The sequence below is a fragment of the Manacus vitellinus genome, unplaced genomic scaffold (genome assembly GCF_001715985.3).
Source record: "Manacus vitellinus isolate BGI_N305 unplaced genomic scaffold, ASM171598v3 scaffold_4_pilon, whole genome shotgun sequence".
Taxonomy (NCBI): domain Eukaryota; kingdom Metazoa; phylum Chordata; class Aves; order Passeriformes; family Pipridae; genus Manacus; species Manacus vitellinus.
Genome location: NW_021940604.1, coordinates 32,263,696 through 32,279,368, shown reverse-complemented (window position 1 = coordinate 32,279,368; position 15,673 = coordinate 32,263,696). Strand labels below are relative to the sequence as shown.

The 15,673-nt window shown below is 38.5% G+C and overlaps 1 protein-coding gene across 1 annotated transcript in view; it reads right to left on the bottom strand.

Moving 5' to 3' along the window:
• The window catches only part of RARS2 (arginyl-tRNA synthetase 2, mitochondrial), a 35,576-nt gene that overhangs the window by 10,270 nt on the left and 9,633 nt on the right, over window positions 1–15,673 (bottom strand). The window contains exons 6-12 of the mRNA XM_018078137.2: window positions 15,396–15,451; window positions 13,735–13,818; window positions 10,091–10,167; window positions 7,265–7,420; window positions 5,754–5,860; window positions 5,058–5,153; window positions 2,667–2,727 (exon numbers count right to left, since the gene is read on the bottom strand). Coding sequence (XP_017933626.1) covers window positions 2,667–2,727; window positions 5,058–5,153; window positions 5,754–5,860; window positions 7,265–7,420; window positions 10,091–10,167; window positions 13,735–13,818; window positions 15,396–15,451 — 637 coding nt within the window. The remainder of the gene's footprint in view (window positions 1–2,666; window positions 2,728–5,057; window positions 5,154–5,753; window positions 5,861–7,264; window positions 7,421–10,090; window positions 10,168–13,734; window positions 13,819–15,395; window positions 15,452–15,673) is intronic.

The following is a 15,673-nucleotide window of genomic DNA, read 5'->3' as shown; positions in this document are numbered from 1 at the left end:
GAGTATGAATTATCACAATTTCATAACAATTATGCATTTTGTGCTCTCTTACTTCCAGTTACTCTCTCCTATTAACTGAAGTAGTTTCTGATGGTGGTTTATGCCTAACAACGATCTTCATATGTGTTTCTAGCTACAGCTGTTGCTGCAAAGTTCACTTTCCTACCTAGTTGTTTTGACTACACCATTCAGACTCCCTTTTATCCCTCCTTAAAAAATCCTGCAGAGATAACCAAATAATCACTACTTCCTCATTTGTTTTGTGTTCCAAGACAATGAGTGAGCAGTGAGTGAAGTGCTTATCTGTGTTCCTTCTCAATTCTACCTCTGTATCAAGCACCTGCCTCCTCTTTCAGAGTTCCTCATAAGCTGCTCCACTTCTATCACCTCTCCATGTTGACTCACAAGCAAGGCTAATAAATGGATAGCAGTGGCCAGCATTTCAAACTAGGCCTTCCAAGGTCTTTTCCATTCATCTTACATCTGAGGTTTATCTCTGTACCTGTAACAAAGCCAGATCTCTCTCACTAAGTGATTAGCTTTAAGGGAGAAGTGTGGAGTCTGGCAGCATGGATTATATTCAATTCTTCATAAATAAAAGCAGTTTCATCTCATGCTTTGAGTGCAACATTCAATGGTATCTTAGTACCTCTTTAATAATATGTCACACATTTTAAAATGTTTTGAATATTTTTCTCATATCACTGCCTTTTTATGAAAAAAGTAGGATTTAAAAAAATCTAAATTGGTGAATGCACTGATTTACAGCATTACAACTAGTAAACCAATTTAATGTTTTCTTTAACAAGTTGATCTGAGGAAGACAAGATGATCTTATTAAAATAAGACTCAAGAGTCTCTAAATAATTTTCCTGTAACAAGATTAGGATTCTGCTATACAGAATATATTAAATACAAATACCTTTGTATTTAATAATTGAAGACTAAAATCATCAGTGTTCTCATTTAAACCCATGAAGTCCTCTTGCCTCTGGTCGCGCTGAGTTAAGACTTAACTCATTACACAGTACTGGCACAAAACAGCAGCAAAGCTCAGTGAGGCTGGCAGGTCCCTCATTAGTCTGTCTGTTCCATAAAGTCTCCTAACAGCCTACGTTATCACCCTCTCATGTTATAACCCACTTTCCCAGTCCTCAGAAAGCCAGAAGTGATAAAAAACCCCTCAAGTCAGACATTCAATTGACACATCAATCACATCACAGTTTGGTTTTGCTGCACATCTGTTTGGACTCAGAGTAGGACAAAAAGGGCCAGCCAAGGAAGTAAATAGTTACTGGAGTTCAGCTGTGAGCAGCCAGTCAGCTCAAGACTTGCTTTCACACTCACTCCCTCCATGACCATAATGTTCAGGCAATATCCTAATCTGTGCAAAGCAGAGACCCAACTATTCCTTCTTTCTAATTGTACCTTCTTCCTTGGTCCCCACCACCTCACAGTATAACAAATACAAATAATTACCTATCCCCATGAACTAGACAGGAAACATCCCTAACTCCTAAAGCATTGCATTTTTCACAGCCACACTGTCCTTCGATGTCAATGAACCCAGTGTGTTCCAGCCAGCAGAGGCAGAAAAACTCCCACCAAATCCAAAGAATTTCCCAAAAAAATTTCCCTGTTCTATAACAAAATGTAGGAATGGCAGGCTATAAAAAACTTCCTGAAGACTGAAATAAAAGGAGGAATGTCATTTAACTAGAAATTGCACTTTCAACTACCTATGTATTTAATGTTGTGGTTACTGATCTCTCCCTCTCTCCTGAATCTTATCACATTATACTGACTTCAGAAAAAGTTGTACCAGAGAAAGTATATGGGCATTACTAAACACATCACAGAAACGTGCAGAGTTTTTCCACATTATTGACTTCATATAAAAGAACACGGTTTACAAAATTATTTTTTTCTAAAGTCGGGAAAAAGAAGATCTAAAAGCATCATGAGATATCTCCTTGGTAATACTAGAGCAAAAGAGAGTTTCACATAAGTGAGGAGGTAATCCAATTATTGATACTACTGGAACTATTAAAAATCAAAATAATCAAACCAAGAAATATAAAAACATTCCCTGACTATAACTGCTTCATCCAGATTGATTAAGGAGAAAATACAATGTCAAATGAAATAAAAGTTCCTTTGAAACTAATTGCAATGAATTTTTATAATAGAGAATAACTCCAGAGTTGATTTTCATAGGATCATAGAAAGGCTTGGGTTGGTAAGGACCTTAAAGATCACCTAATTCCAACCCTCCTGCCATAGGCAGGGACATTTTCCACTACACCACATTGCTCAGAGACCCATCCAACCTGGTCTTGAACACTTCCAAGGATGGGCCATCCACAGCATCTCTGGGCAAACTGTTCCAGTGCTTTGTCACTGTCACAGTAAAGAATTTATTACTAATATCGAATCTAAACCTACCCTCTTTTAGTTTAAAGTTATTTTTCAACCATTCTGTGGGTCATGAACTGAAACAGAACCAAGAAACACTGCCATACTGAGGCACAGCTGCTGGGTAGTAAGGGCATCTATTTTACTGCCAAAAATACCATGTGTCTAAGTCAGATTGTGAGCAAGAGGCCCCCCTGGATTACTGGAAAGAGTCAGGCTCAAAAGTGTTTGCTGAATCTAGAATTACTTACCACATAAATCATAGTATCACAGCTGTGCTTGTTCATTCGGTCTATAGCAGCCGCAAGATCTCTGGAAGAGATAACAAGAAACTATTTGGAATTTCACTCAAACATACGTCATTATTTGCCTCTCGGAAAAATAATCTACTTTTTATGAAGGGGAGAGGACTGCCCAGTTAGAAGGATCTATGTATGCCTTACATAAAGAAAAGAGATGCATAATTAGCTGATGACATGTTTGAAATGTTTTTTTTTAAACCACTAACTATGAAAATTACCGAGGAAACAGTTCTTACGTGCAGAGTAGGTCTGCTCTCTGTCTGCCTACTGGGACACGAGAGAAACAACCCTCTCTCGGAAAACTAACCCAGTGCTTAGCATTAGGTTACGTGGTACAAAGCTCATCTTCACATACACACACAGCAGTACAGAGAAACAACTTGCTCGAGCCCCTCCCAGGGGCTGTCACAGGAGAGCCATAGGCCCCACGTTCCAGTCTGAAAGCCTCCTCAGGGGACACCACAGCAGCTCTCCAGACCACCTGACTGAGGGAGGGTACTGCTTAAGGACGTGGGACACATGGGATGAAGGGGAAAAGTGTTTTGCAATTGCCCAAGACTTAGCATAGGACGCTCAGGGGAGGAACCAAGGATAGGAAAAGAAAGGGAGAAGATGATAACAGGGACAGGTGGCTTGTAAGCCAATTGCTGGGTAGTATGTTTGCTCAGTTGTGCCCTGAACTTCATCAGCACGATCTCTCCTGTTTTCTCATAAAACTCTATTTCAAACTCTCCCTAGGTGAGGGGGCTCTCTCTTCTGTATGCACGTGAATTTGGAGGTCTAAGTATCATTATCTGCAGTTGGGGCATACAGCTCATATGGGCCGTGCATCTGTGGTGCCAGCAACTGAAGGGAACTGGGCATAAGCGAAATTAAGTGATAGCAACTGGAGTCTGACCATGGGTCACAGGGGCCAAGGTGTCTCTGCTGCCAACATCTGGAGTGAGGGCACACACATCAACATGTGGCTGAGCAAATATCAAGCTGAATAGACAACAAGTAGGAGAAGTAAGCTGGGAAGTATCCAGGTAAATGTGTGCCTTCAAAGAGGAGGCACCCAGAGGAGTCTGTACCGTTGGCATCAGGGGGTCCAGGCCAGCAGCTGGAGAGACCATGGGGCCAGGGGGCTGACTGAGAGATCTGTCTGGGTACATGTGTCTCTATGGAGAAGGCAATGGAGCAGAGCAAGGATCCTGAGCCAATAGTTACATGTCTAAGCTCAGTTACTGGAGAGATCCAGTGTGTCTGTGCCAGTAACCAGAGCGGGGCTATGGGCCGTGGGGACATGCATGTCCAGGTGCCAACAGCTGGGGAGACCTGGGGATCCAGGGACAGCTAATGGGCAGAATCTCAGCTACTATAGGGATACATATGGTACATACGTACTCTGTACCTACAATACATACGTATATTACTTGGGTTACTAAATAATACATATCACATAAATAAGTGTGTATATCTACACACACACACATATATATCTATTTCTTCACAGTAACAGACCTTCATCCTGATCAGCCAGAGGGGAACAAAACACCAAATGTGCTGTCTGAGGGCTGAGTGGTTTTGGCTGGGGCGTGTGTGCATGTGTGTTTATGTGTGTGTGTATCTGTGCTTAGTTCAAACAGGTGATCAGCCTTACTACTGCTTGACCTCTGGGCACGGAGCTGTGGCATCATTGTCTCTGTTTGGTTACAGGATTCAGCAACTCCTTAATGAGCAGGATTGACTGCAACATCTCTCTAATACCCTCACCCTGAAAAGCTGTACACAGTTTACCCTGAGAGCTGGACCTCTGATTTGTTTGCATTACTGGCACAAAGAAACTGTTAAGGCTTCTATACTAAAATACCCAAGAGGAATTTTAGGATACTGATGATGTGGCAGGAAAACAGCAATAAAATTGATGTTACAGTGCTGGTGGTCCACTGAGTAAATGCAGACATGGCTGAGACATCATTTTTTTCTGCATCACATTGTCAATAAACATTTTAAGCAAAGGTCTTTCTAAAACCTTTGGCAACTATTTACCAGATCAAGAGATCCCAGTTTTGTTTTCAAAGTTAGTAGCTGAAGAAAGTATTATGATTTATGCAAAGAAGAGATCTACTTACAGACTGCTTAAGGGGAGGAAGAGTATTTAAAAGCCATTGTTTTTCCTGATCCATTTTTATCCTGACATAGTTACATTGATAGTTCCAGTTACGATTACTCAAAAATAAGGGTGTTCCATCCCAGCAATAAAAAGCTTCAAAATCTGTACTATCAGTTACAAACGTACTCATGTACAAAAGTTTACTGGCAAAATAAATGGCAATGAACACCGATGAGCTTACTTGCCTTGTTATATAAAGAGATGTCCCATCACTACGCATGACGGTGCAAACTGATGAGAGGTCTTTCTTTTCCGAAAGATCCACGATTCCTGTCCCTTTTCTGTAAGTTGAGATAAAATACTGATGTAACTGCAAGCTAATATACAGGTAAATTCAGATAAGACTGAGGTCAGAACCAAAATGGCCTCCTGCCTCAAACCCCCTCACTGTAGACAACTTTATTCTTTTTCTTTGAATGATTGTCTCCTTTAAGTATTTTTGAAGACTGTTCCTGTAAGTTTGTTGTCACCACTGCTTATGCCAGGGAGCCTGCCCATGTTCTGGTGCATTCCATGATTACGGCTTCCATCTCAGTTCAGCCAGGCACCTGCTTCATCAAAACAAGGATCTCATCTAACTCTGCTCATTAAATGGCACATGCAGCTGCCAAATTAATTAACAGCCTAAAAGGCCATTATGAGTTGAACAGTCATTGTACTTAATTTGTCATGGCCAAGTTTCTGTACTAGCCACAGAAAGGCAAACTTAATTTTTAACTGTGAGTGTACAAATCCACCTGGTCTTTTACTAGGACAGCTACCAAGACCATTTAAAGAAAACTCTTCGCCTTAGATTATGTACAAACCTCACTCATCATATCTTGTTTGAAATGCAACTGAGATGTTAAGTAAATTACACTGATTGAATAATGAGTCCATACGTTGTTTTTTGAAGAAGTCCCTTATCTTCCAACATCTTTAGAACCTCCTGGGCCTTCTCTCGGTAATGTGACTCTCCAGAATATTCATCAAAGTGCACTCCTAGACGCTGAAAAGTTCCAAGAATATCAAAGAAGGGTAAAATTGATAAGATTGAGGTTAATAATTTCTTCAAATTAAGTAAGACAATAGGTCTGTGTCGCACATCAGATAGAGTGCAAAGATTAATTTTATTCCAGGAAAGATCACTTCATTGTTAAGAGGAAAGGATATTTGGATTTTGATTTAATTGATTTCTGCATTAGAATTAATCTCCCTAAATTGAATACAGCCTGGGTATAATGTTCATGAGAAATCAGGCATAAACTGCTTAAAGCAATCAGTACAAAAATTCTGAGGCAGGTCTTTAACTTGGTGTGCTGGAGGTGAAAGCCATGGACTGCAGAGATTGTACTTGGACATGAAACCAACTCTATTTGAAAGGAAACTGAAAGAAATTTAAAAAGGCAGAAGCTGCTCACAAACATTGCTGAGCATACAGAAGTCATCATTACTATGAAGCCTTAAGGCACACTCAGGAAAGACAGGATGACCTTAACTGCCAAAACTGGTCAGTCCATCAGCTGAATATTTATTAGTTTGAATGAAATTGGGAGACAAAGATCTAGCTGTACCAGTCATTATGTGATCAGTGAGGAGTGACCATCACAATTCAGCTGCATACACAGCCCAATACCTGTTTACCCTTACAGGTGAGCTTTCCACTAGAATTATCAAGTGTCTCGCTTAGGAGATCTTAACTTAGAATACTTGGCTTGACTCCACAGATATGTTTCAGGGAAGAATTTAAAGCACAGCCAGGTTATCTGGACAACTGAGGAAAGGGCAGGCAACTTTTGTTTTTAACTTTGCAATCCAGGATGAAACAAAACGTGACCAATTTCTACAAATACAGCAAGAGGAATGAGATAGAAAAGTGAAATTTTAAATAAATAATAATACTAGAAGAAGAAAGAGATAGAAAACAAGTCACAAACTCTCTGGAGCTGCAAGTTAAAAAAAAATGTCTAAGCCCATCAAAACTGGTCACCCATTCCAGAATTTCATCACAAGTGGGAAAAACACCAGCCGATCTTCAGATGGACTCCGCTGGCTCTTGAGCAGTATCAGTACCAAGAGACTGGATTCAGTGTTACCTGGACATCATTAAATAAAAAGTATCTAGGATGTCAGCAACTAAAGTGATGGTCTGCTTGGATGTAGATCAGCTACTGTGTTTTTTCCAAACAGAATGGGGTGTAACCCGGCTTATCGAGAAAAAGCTTCCCCACAACACACTTAAGGTCATGGGAAAGGCAGTGAATCGACAGTATTAGAGCAATCTCTGTTCCTAAGTGAGTTCACTGCTTGGCAATCTCCCAGATGAAAAGGTACTGTGCACTATCAATTATACTGATGAAGCAATAGAGAAAAAGAGACCAAGAACACAGAGAAAGCAGTGGATTATTTGTACCTTATAAATCTGGACGTATTCCTCAATACTGAAGTCTCTAAATTGTTTCCAAAGTGACAATGTCTCCTCATCATGTTCCTCCAGTTTTCTAAAGAAATCCTTCGCCAGTTTTTTTGTGTTTTCATCTTCTGCTGCTTTGTTAATCTGCACATACACCTAAAATATAACACTGACAATGTTGAAATAGTATAATCCTCCCCTCCAATAAAATAAAGTTCTACAAGAATAATACAAATACATTTAAAGATGACATTTGTAACATCAAAGTTCTAAAGACATGTTAAAGAAACACATTTCCCATTTAAAGAAAGAATGAATAGCCTAAAGTCCAATAGGAAAATGTGCAGCTTATCTTGAAAGAAGACTAATGCTGTAATTCCTTACTGCTGCTGCTATGATCCTCTTCATAACCTTGAAACTGCTGCAGCAGCAAAATGTGGAAGAACTCATTTATGTGTGCAAACGAAACCATCACGGACATTTAAACCACAGACTTTTCTTTGGAGAACCACAAAGATGATACTTAAAACAACTACACTGCCTAAAAATGAGATAGGAACTGAAATAGTAAAATCCCTGATAGACTCAGTACTTTACAAGCTCAAAAAGAAAACCCCAACCCATTTATGATGAAAAAAAAGTTAATGCTGTTTAACTTTTTTTGTAGGAGTTTTGATCCTCAAATCATTACAACCTCGATAAAAAATAAGTAATTGTAAAAACTCCATTCCTGTAATGTTCAATGAGTGTGCCAACAATGCAAACCTTGCTTCAACGGGTTCCACTTTTCTAAAGCAAAACTCACTTTTCCCCTTCAAGTCTGAAGATTTTTGGAGATTTTTAACTGCTGACACGCTTCAAAGTTTATTGTTTGCTTAGTTCTACTATGAAAAATAAATTTAAAGTAGAGGGAAAATTCAACCTGTTCCAAGAATAACGCTCGTCCTCTCCCACCAGTAGTTTCACACATTCTAGTGTCCACCTATGCCCAATCTTTTATGTTATATGGCAAAAAAAAATGCAAAAAGTATATTTGCATTTGCCTCTTCACCAAAATGGAAGGTGCAAAGATGTTTGGAAAGGTACATTCGTATATACATTTATTTATATAGAAACTGTGCTATGGAAATGTTCTTTTTAAATGAACTATAGGAAAGATTAATTTCATACAACAGCAGAAAAAACACCACTTTGAAACACATCTCAGTTTTTGATATAACTAGGGATACAGCTGAACAAACACTTGGGAATTGGGAATAATTGAGAAATCAATTTGGTCTTAAACGACTACTGTTTTAGAACCTCTTGCATCTTGACTGAATACCGCTCTCTACATTTGAAGGTAATAAAGCCTACACACTGCTGCAATTTTAAAGCTTTAGTGCAAAATTCAAGTATTTAAAATTTAAATTCTAAGAATGGACTTAAATTATAAATAAAGTAATACACAGCATGCACAACCACAAAATATGACTACTTTTTTTCTCTTTTAATCAGTCCTACAGCTCTAAAACACCTCCATTTTGAGAATCTATCAATTCAATTCAGCAGGGTTCAGGGATGAAGGAATAAGAACAAAATTTACCTATGTCAAAGAAGCTGGCAAGCTCAGAAGGAGCTATTCTGCCACATAAACAATCTGACTGACATGCATTCAGCTGTTGACTATTCAAATGTTCAAACACAGTTTGCTCCTTCGCCAGTAAACAGATTTATGCAGAACAGTCATCCTGCAACACGCTGTCTGAACACCACTGGCCATAGTTCCCATATCCAGCTCACAGGGTGAAGCACAGCTCAGCTTAGTAATGAGAGAACATCTGACAGTGCCACACAAGAACCCTGACAAAGCCTCATTAACATGTGAGATCTTCCTTTTAGAGGATGAGGACTTGAACATCAGCCACTCAGAAAATTTTGTCCACCTATCCATACAGTTATTGGATCTGTGCAGATAAGTATGTAAGTCCTTTATGTGTATTGTATATATGTTACATCCAGCATGGTTGTCACCCAAAGATCACTTATAAGTACCAAAGACTGACAAAATCTTTTTGGTTCACTGCACTATATGAAAACAAGGAAGTGATATAGGAACTGCTAAAGAGGAAGAAATAAGTACTAACTCAGATGGTATTAGGCATATTGGAATGGAGCAATCCAACAACCAAAACCATATTAATCCTGGAAAGACAAAGCTTGCTAAACTACCTCAATCTTCATTGCTAACTGGGAGAGTCCACTGAGCCAGGTTTGTCCCTGACACACAGAAATGCAATCGATAGCACTTGCACCATCTGTGGGCTTGGTGGGTAACTGAGAGGGCAACCTCCTGCAATAAAACAGCCTTCCCTACTGCTGCAAGGCATTTCCTGAATGGCTGTCAGCAGAAACTATACCTTCTAATGCTCCTAGCTCTTTCACACTCCTGGAAGGAAGAGCATTCTGCAGAGCTGAAGCAGCGTTCTGGGAAGTGACAGTCACTTCTCCTTAGCTATAAATGTTAAAGCTCCATATTAGACACAAAACACTTTCAAGATCCTTTTGCCCCATCATAGTGAATCGTGAAAATCAAATTCTAAAAACACTAGCAACAGGCATACATCTCACTTTTCACAACTTTGGTAACCAACAGCATCAGATCTCTACTGCCACAGCCCAGGCTTGCACTACTCCTTCAAGTATGGTCATTTAAATTCCACATGAGTCTCCTCGTGAACCTGCAGATACATTAAAATCACTTTTTGTACTAATTCTGTACAGAACTGACAGCTAAGTTAAATGGATTGTCCTCTGAAGTGTGTAGTTGGTCTTCTCTGAACTTACCTCAAACAGGTGTTGTAAAGGACTGGATTTTAGTTTTTCTTTGTTGCCAAAGGACTGGAAACCAACACCCAATAAGCCTTGAATAACAAATACAGAGTTAGGCAACAACGCAGAGTATGTTATGTTATTTTCATAAGCAAGTCTAGTTCTAGCACTGTAGCCAATAAAACAAATGCCCTACATTTTAAAACAATAATGTATGCTACAAAAATAAAGCATATGAAAAGCATAACCTATTATTCCACTGCATGAGAAAAACATCCCAAAAATATAATAGCTAGAAACTAGTAAAAAATACTATGTTGATTTTTCAATTCCTCATAATTAGAATTTGTGTTTCTGGACTTGTAGAGAAAATCAACTTTTACACAGTCATGACCTGCAAATGACAAGTCACATAGTGGAAACTGTCCAGCAACAGATCATGCTCAAAACTCTGTTTTGCTTTCTCCCTTAAGAGTATTATCATTTCAAGGACAATAGAAACAGGAACACAATGTGGTATTCCACATATCACTCATGCAATATTTTCAAAGGAACTTTTTGCTGCATGCTTAGAATACGCAGCTTTTTTCACATGTCCAATTTGGCTTCAGCTCTTCCCAAAAGCCACCTGAAAGGGCAAGAAATCCAAATCCCATTCTTTTTGTCTGAACAAAACACCACACTAACACCTTCAGTAACGTCTCTTAGATTATCTGACGCTAAATTCAAGGCCATCTTACTCCTCTGAGTTGACAAGGACCAGGAATAGGTATGCAGTTATCCTTTTGAAAAACCCTCTGCAACTAAACAAATAGCACTGTCTCAAGACTTCCCTCTAAGAAACACTGAGCGTATAGAAGCCATGGCAGACTCAAGGAAGAAAAACAGGTTAGGGTTTAGGAAATAAAATTAGTCTAATCCTACTGAAAGAAAGTTTAGCTAAGGACAGCTTGTTCTACAAACAATTGGAGTTTGATTTCCTAATGATCTCTCTTAGATATTAGTGTACCTAAATATTCCACTTTTCAATGCTGACTTCACAAACCAATCCCCAGCACAACTGCCAGTCTTTATTTAACCCAAACACATCCTTCCACACATTTTCTGTCTTCTCCGAACTACCTCCAGACCTTGGTACACTCACCAGTTATTGGCAAGATGCAGCATGTGTTGAGACCAGTTCTGACTTAGAGGTGCTGACTGGTTTGATGGCAGGCTAAACACAAAAGTTAACTCTCTCCCACAGGGCGTTACATTGTATTTCTATCCCTATTCAGCTGCCAACTGTCACAATTCCAAAGGAAATTAGTTTTCTTGGAGACATTTTTCCTTGTCAGATCTGGTTGAAGTTGGCCAATGGGTTCAAAATCTATTAGGAGCAGAGTGAAAGGAAGACAGATTGACAGACAGTGTGGCTGCATAAACACTGTTACCTTAAGAAACCTGTCCCAAAACTGCCTGAAGGTTGAGCACTTCTCTGCCACGTTTCAGCAAAATATGTTTTCAATCATCAAATTTTAAAGCCTCTGACAATAGCAGTTGTAAAAGAAATGCTGACAGACAGTTAATTACAGCACTGCTTCTGAGAAAGGACCACTATAACAATATTTCAATGCTGTAATTTTGTGAAGCATGACTATATTATTTGTTATAATACCTGTCATATATTTGAGCTAAGCCAGCCCAGATAAAGAGGGGATCACCTATTTTGGAAGAAACAGTTGGAACTACTAGGTCAGTTGTGTGCTGCTTAACAGGTACATGTGTAAATAACAGGCATTGTGATCTTTATACCTTCAGGAAACTTAGCACTAAAATACATAAAATTCCTTGTATTGAGAATTCAGAGTGCTATTTAGTATCTTCAAAGAAAGACAGAATGAGGTCAGCTGAGAAGCCTTTTAACCACATTGCATTTCATTGCTTCACTGTCATTGCCACATTGATTATACAATAGCATAGTGATAAAATTATGTTTAAGGGTCAAAAAGGAATGAAATATGCAATAATGAAACTGACTGAATTTTTGGTGAACTCATTCCGCATTCAATTCCTATAAACAAATTCTAAGTGAGGCAAAGCTCTGCTATAAGCTACTCTTTCATCAGAAACAGGATCAGGGAAGACAAGCTGCAGAGGAAATAATTTAACAAAGGAAAGAATATTCTATTACTGGTCTCAGTCATACGAACATTACACTACACTGTCTAAATGCCAGGAATTTAATCTGGAAGGATAATGGGTAAACTGAATATTTTTGTTACGTTATCTACAGTTAGGAATCTAAATACATAAATGGAGTGAAAGTAGAGTATTTAATAACCCAACTCTGTTCATAAAATTGATTCCTTGATGTCCCCATAAACAGCAGTACCATTGAAACTGGAGGGGGCAGAATAAAGGCTGGAATAAGCAAAAGTGACTGCTTAATGGACACTGCACTTTGTGTTTGCCATTCAAAAATAGTTTCCAAAGCTTATTACAAAAGAAGTGGGGGATTTTTATAGTTTTCAAATGTGTACCAGCCTTAAAGAATGAGCAAGTGAGGATGACTGCTTTTTTTTAAATGCCGAAAATATGTCAAAACAGCTTTTTTGAAGAAATTAGAAACAAAAAAGAGGACGATACAAATGAATTTAAAATGCAAGATTAACAGAAGTCAACCAAGTTGTGAATTCTATGGATGGGTCAGCTGCCATAAAAGAGGGATGGCTATAGATCCAGCAATTGGACTTAAATGATCTGTGGTCAGGGAATAAATATCAAGCTATGCAAGGCTGTACATGAGAGGATTTTTCAGTCCTCACTTATCTAATGGACATTTCAGAAGAGGTAGGGGTGTCTATGTGTGTGCATACATGATTGATAGTTTTCCACAACCTATTCACTTGCAGATTCTCCACCTATACACCTCTCTTGTGCTACATTTTAAGCAGAAGTTGAATATTTTGGGGAAAGTGTAGGGATATCTTTAAAGATACAAACTCCCTGGGCCTCAACCTGCCAAAATTTGGTTGTTGTGGAAATTAATTATGCTCTGTGAATAATGAACTACTTTCCAAAAGGAACAACAACAAAAAAAAAACACACACACAAAAAAACTCCACATAAAGAAAACACACAAACACACACAGACACAACCCAAATATAAAATACACATTGTTACAATTATTCTATTGTTGTGGCCTAGGCAAGTTAGCAAGCTTACTCTTCCACAAGTGTTACACATGCGAAGTCTGAATAAGGAAGACAGGATCACAGCAGACGTGCAACAGTTACGGTAACAGGTACACCTTTTGTCTGGAGGCAGCAACAGAAGTCTGCTCAGCCATGAGGACTCCAAAGGTGTAACAAGCATACTCAGAAAATAACCCCCAAACTACACACAAGTAATCTGAGAGAGGAGCTACTGAGGGACAGAGGAACTGTTGGGTAAATTTCCTCCTGTTATTTCTTGTACAGCAGTGCAGGTCATACTGCTGATGAGTCAGTCTGGATTGTTTTGTTCATATTTTAAGGAAATTAACTATATATTACATGCATGGAAACAGGATATCACTCTTTATGAGTGCAGAGTGGCCAGGAAAAACTGAAGCTGGACACCTAGACCATGTGATACAGTAGAAAAGGAGACAGAATAAACAAGTATTAAAACATACCAAACTGCATGCCCCAGTCACCAAGGTAATTTATTCTTACTACTTCATGTCCCAGTGCAAGTTTGAGATTTGCTATAAAATTCCCTGGTAAGGAAAAAAATAAGATATTACTATTCAGTTGTAGGTAGTTTCTCATGCCTACAAAGTTTCTGTTTTCTACAGAAACTTTTGAATACAGTTTGTATAATCTGTATTCAAAAGGAAGAGGAAAAGCAATCAGATGGATTACTCCATAGAATTTCCTAAAATACTTCACAACTAAAAACAATAGTAGGAGTAATAGTAAAAAGTGAGTTCCTTTCTGAGCGGAAAAAGAAATGTCATGCATTTGAAAAGTGCCATAAAGTATCTCACACATACACAGGTGTATGCGCATGCACAATCTGCAAAGTACGCAATCACAAAAAACACCTTTTAAAGTCTTCTTGTACTCTCACAAATATGTGTGTATACAAGTATGTATACATAATTCCATCAGAGTCAGGCAACCTCATACCAGGAGGTTAGGCAAGCACTCAAGATTCATAAACTCCTGTTAACTGTGATGTCAAATAGAGAACATCGAGTCCTGAATCTCTGTACACTGTTGGGGCAGTTCTGAGCTCTGCACTTAACGTGCTACACCCCAAACTTATCATATCACATAAGGACATCTTAGTTCTAACCATTGTTACAATAAAAGCCCCTCATCTCTCTCCTGAGCTTAGCAACAGCCATGGAATTCCAAAGAAGAAATACCCATATCCCTTCTTCCATTTTCCTGTGTTTCAAGGGTGTCTTTTAATTACAATACGGATGTTAAGGATGCAGAAAACTTTCTCTTCTTCTGTTGTTATAACACTGTATTACACAGCTTGCAATTACTCTCAATCACATTCTCTGTAGTTAATCATTCTCTGTAGTTAATTCATTCTCTTACCACGGAACAAACACTGATCTACAGAACTGTTTTTCAAAGTGGGGTTTTTTCCTGTAACAAAGGGTCAAGAACTAGAACACAAAGAGTAATCGCACTCAACTATCACTCCATGAAGAGGCACAATTATCAACTTTATGTAATTAATAATTATACATGATACTTTAAGTACTTCATGACTAACACAATATTAGATGCACAGATGCCGTAGGATCTTCTACTAATAACCTACTAGTTTTTATTGTGAGAGAGGGAAATGAGGGAGCAATAATGTTTTCCATGTGTCACTAGAGTACTGCACAATAAACTTATTAATTATACCATTAGAAATTACAGCAACTGTGCCAGTAATACTGCCATAAAGTAATTAAAAGTAAGCTTTTTCCAAGACAGACACCAAGACATAACTATCTGACTGCTCTGCAGTCCAGTGCAAATTAGGAATTTAAAATTCAAAGGACTCATGACACCTCAATGAAAACTGAATTGGATGTCTTTGTAGAGCAATTTAAAACTACTTAATTTAATATTCACAGTCATAAAACTACATTACATGTGACTTAAATCTGCCAGCAACACACCACTTTCTTCTCTTCACTGCATAATAAGCAAAAGGTTTTTAATTAGCAAGTTGAGCCTCACGTGGCCCCTCCACCAGAGGAGTGAAAGGTTAGCAGTGCTCCCCTGTCAAGTGAAACAGGAAGACAAAGAAGCCCTTTTGGAAGGCAGTTAAATGCACACTTACCTACTATTGTGGAACGCAAATGTCCTATGTGAAACCTTTTGGCAATATTAGGGGAGCTGTAACAAATTTTCACAAATAATGTTTGTTCAATGGACAAGACTACCAGATCACCAAGTCAAAATAATTGAACTCATGCATCTAGCAGAAGAGCTGAAATAAAACCACCATTTTCAATTTTTTCTTAAGATTCCCTGATTAGCTTCTGTTCTAGACAGCAAATTTTCCTATCCAACCAACCTTTCGTCCAATATCAGTTAACAACTAGTGTTGTAGGGAAA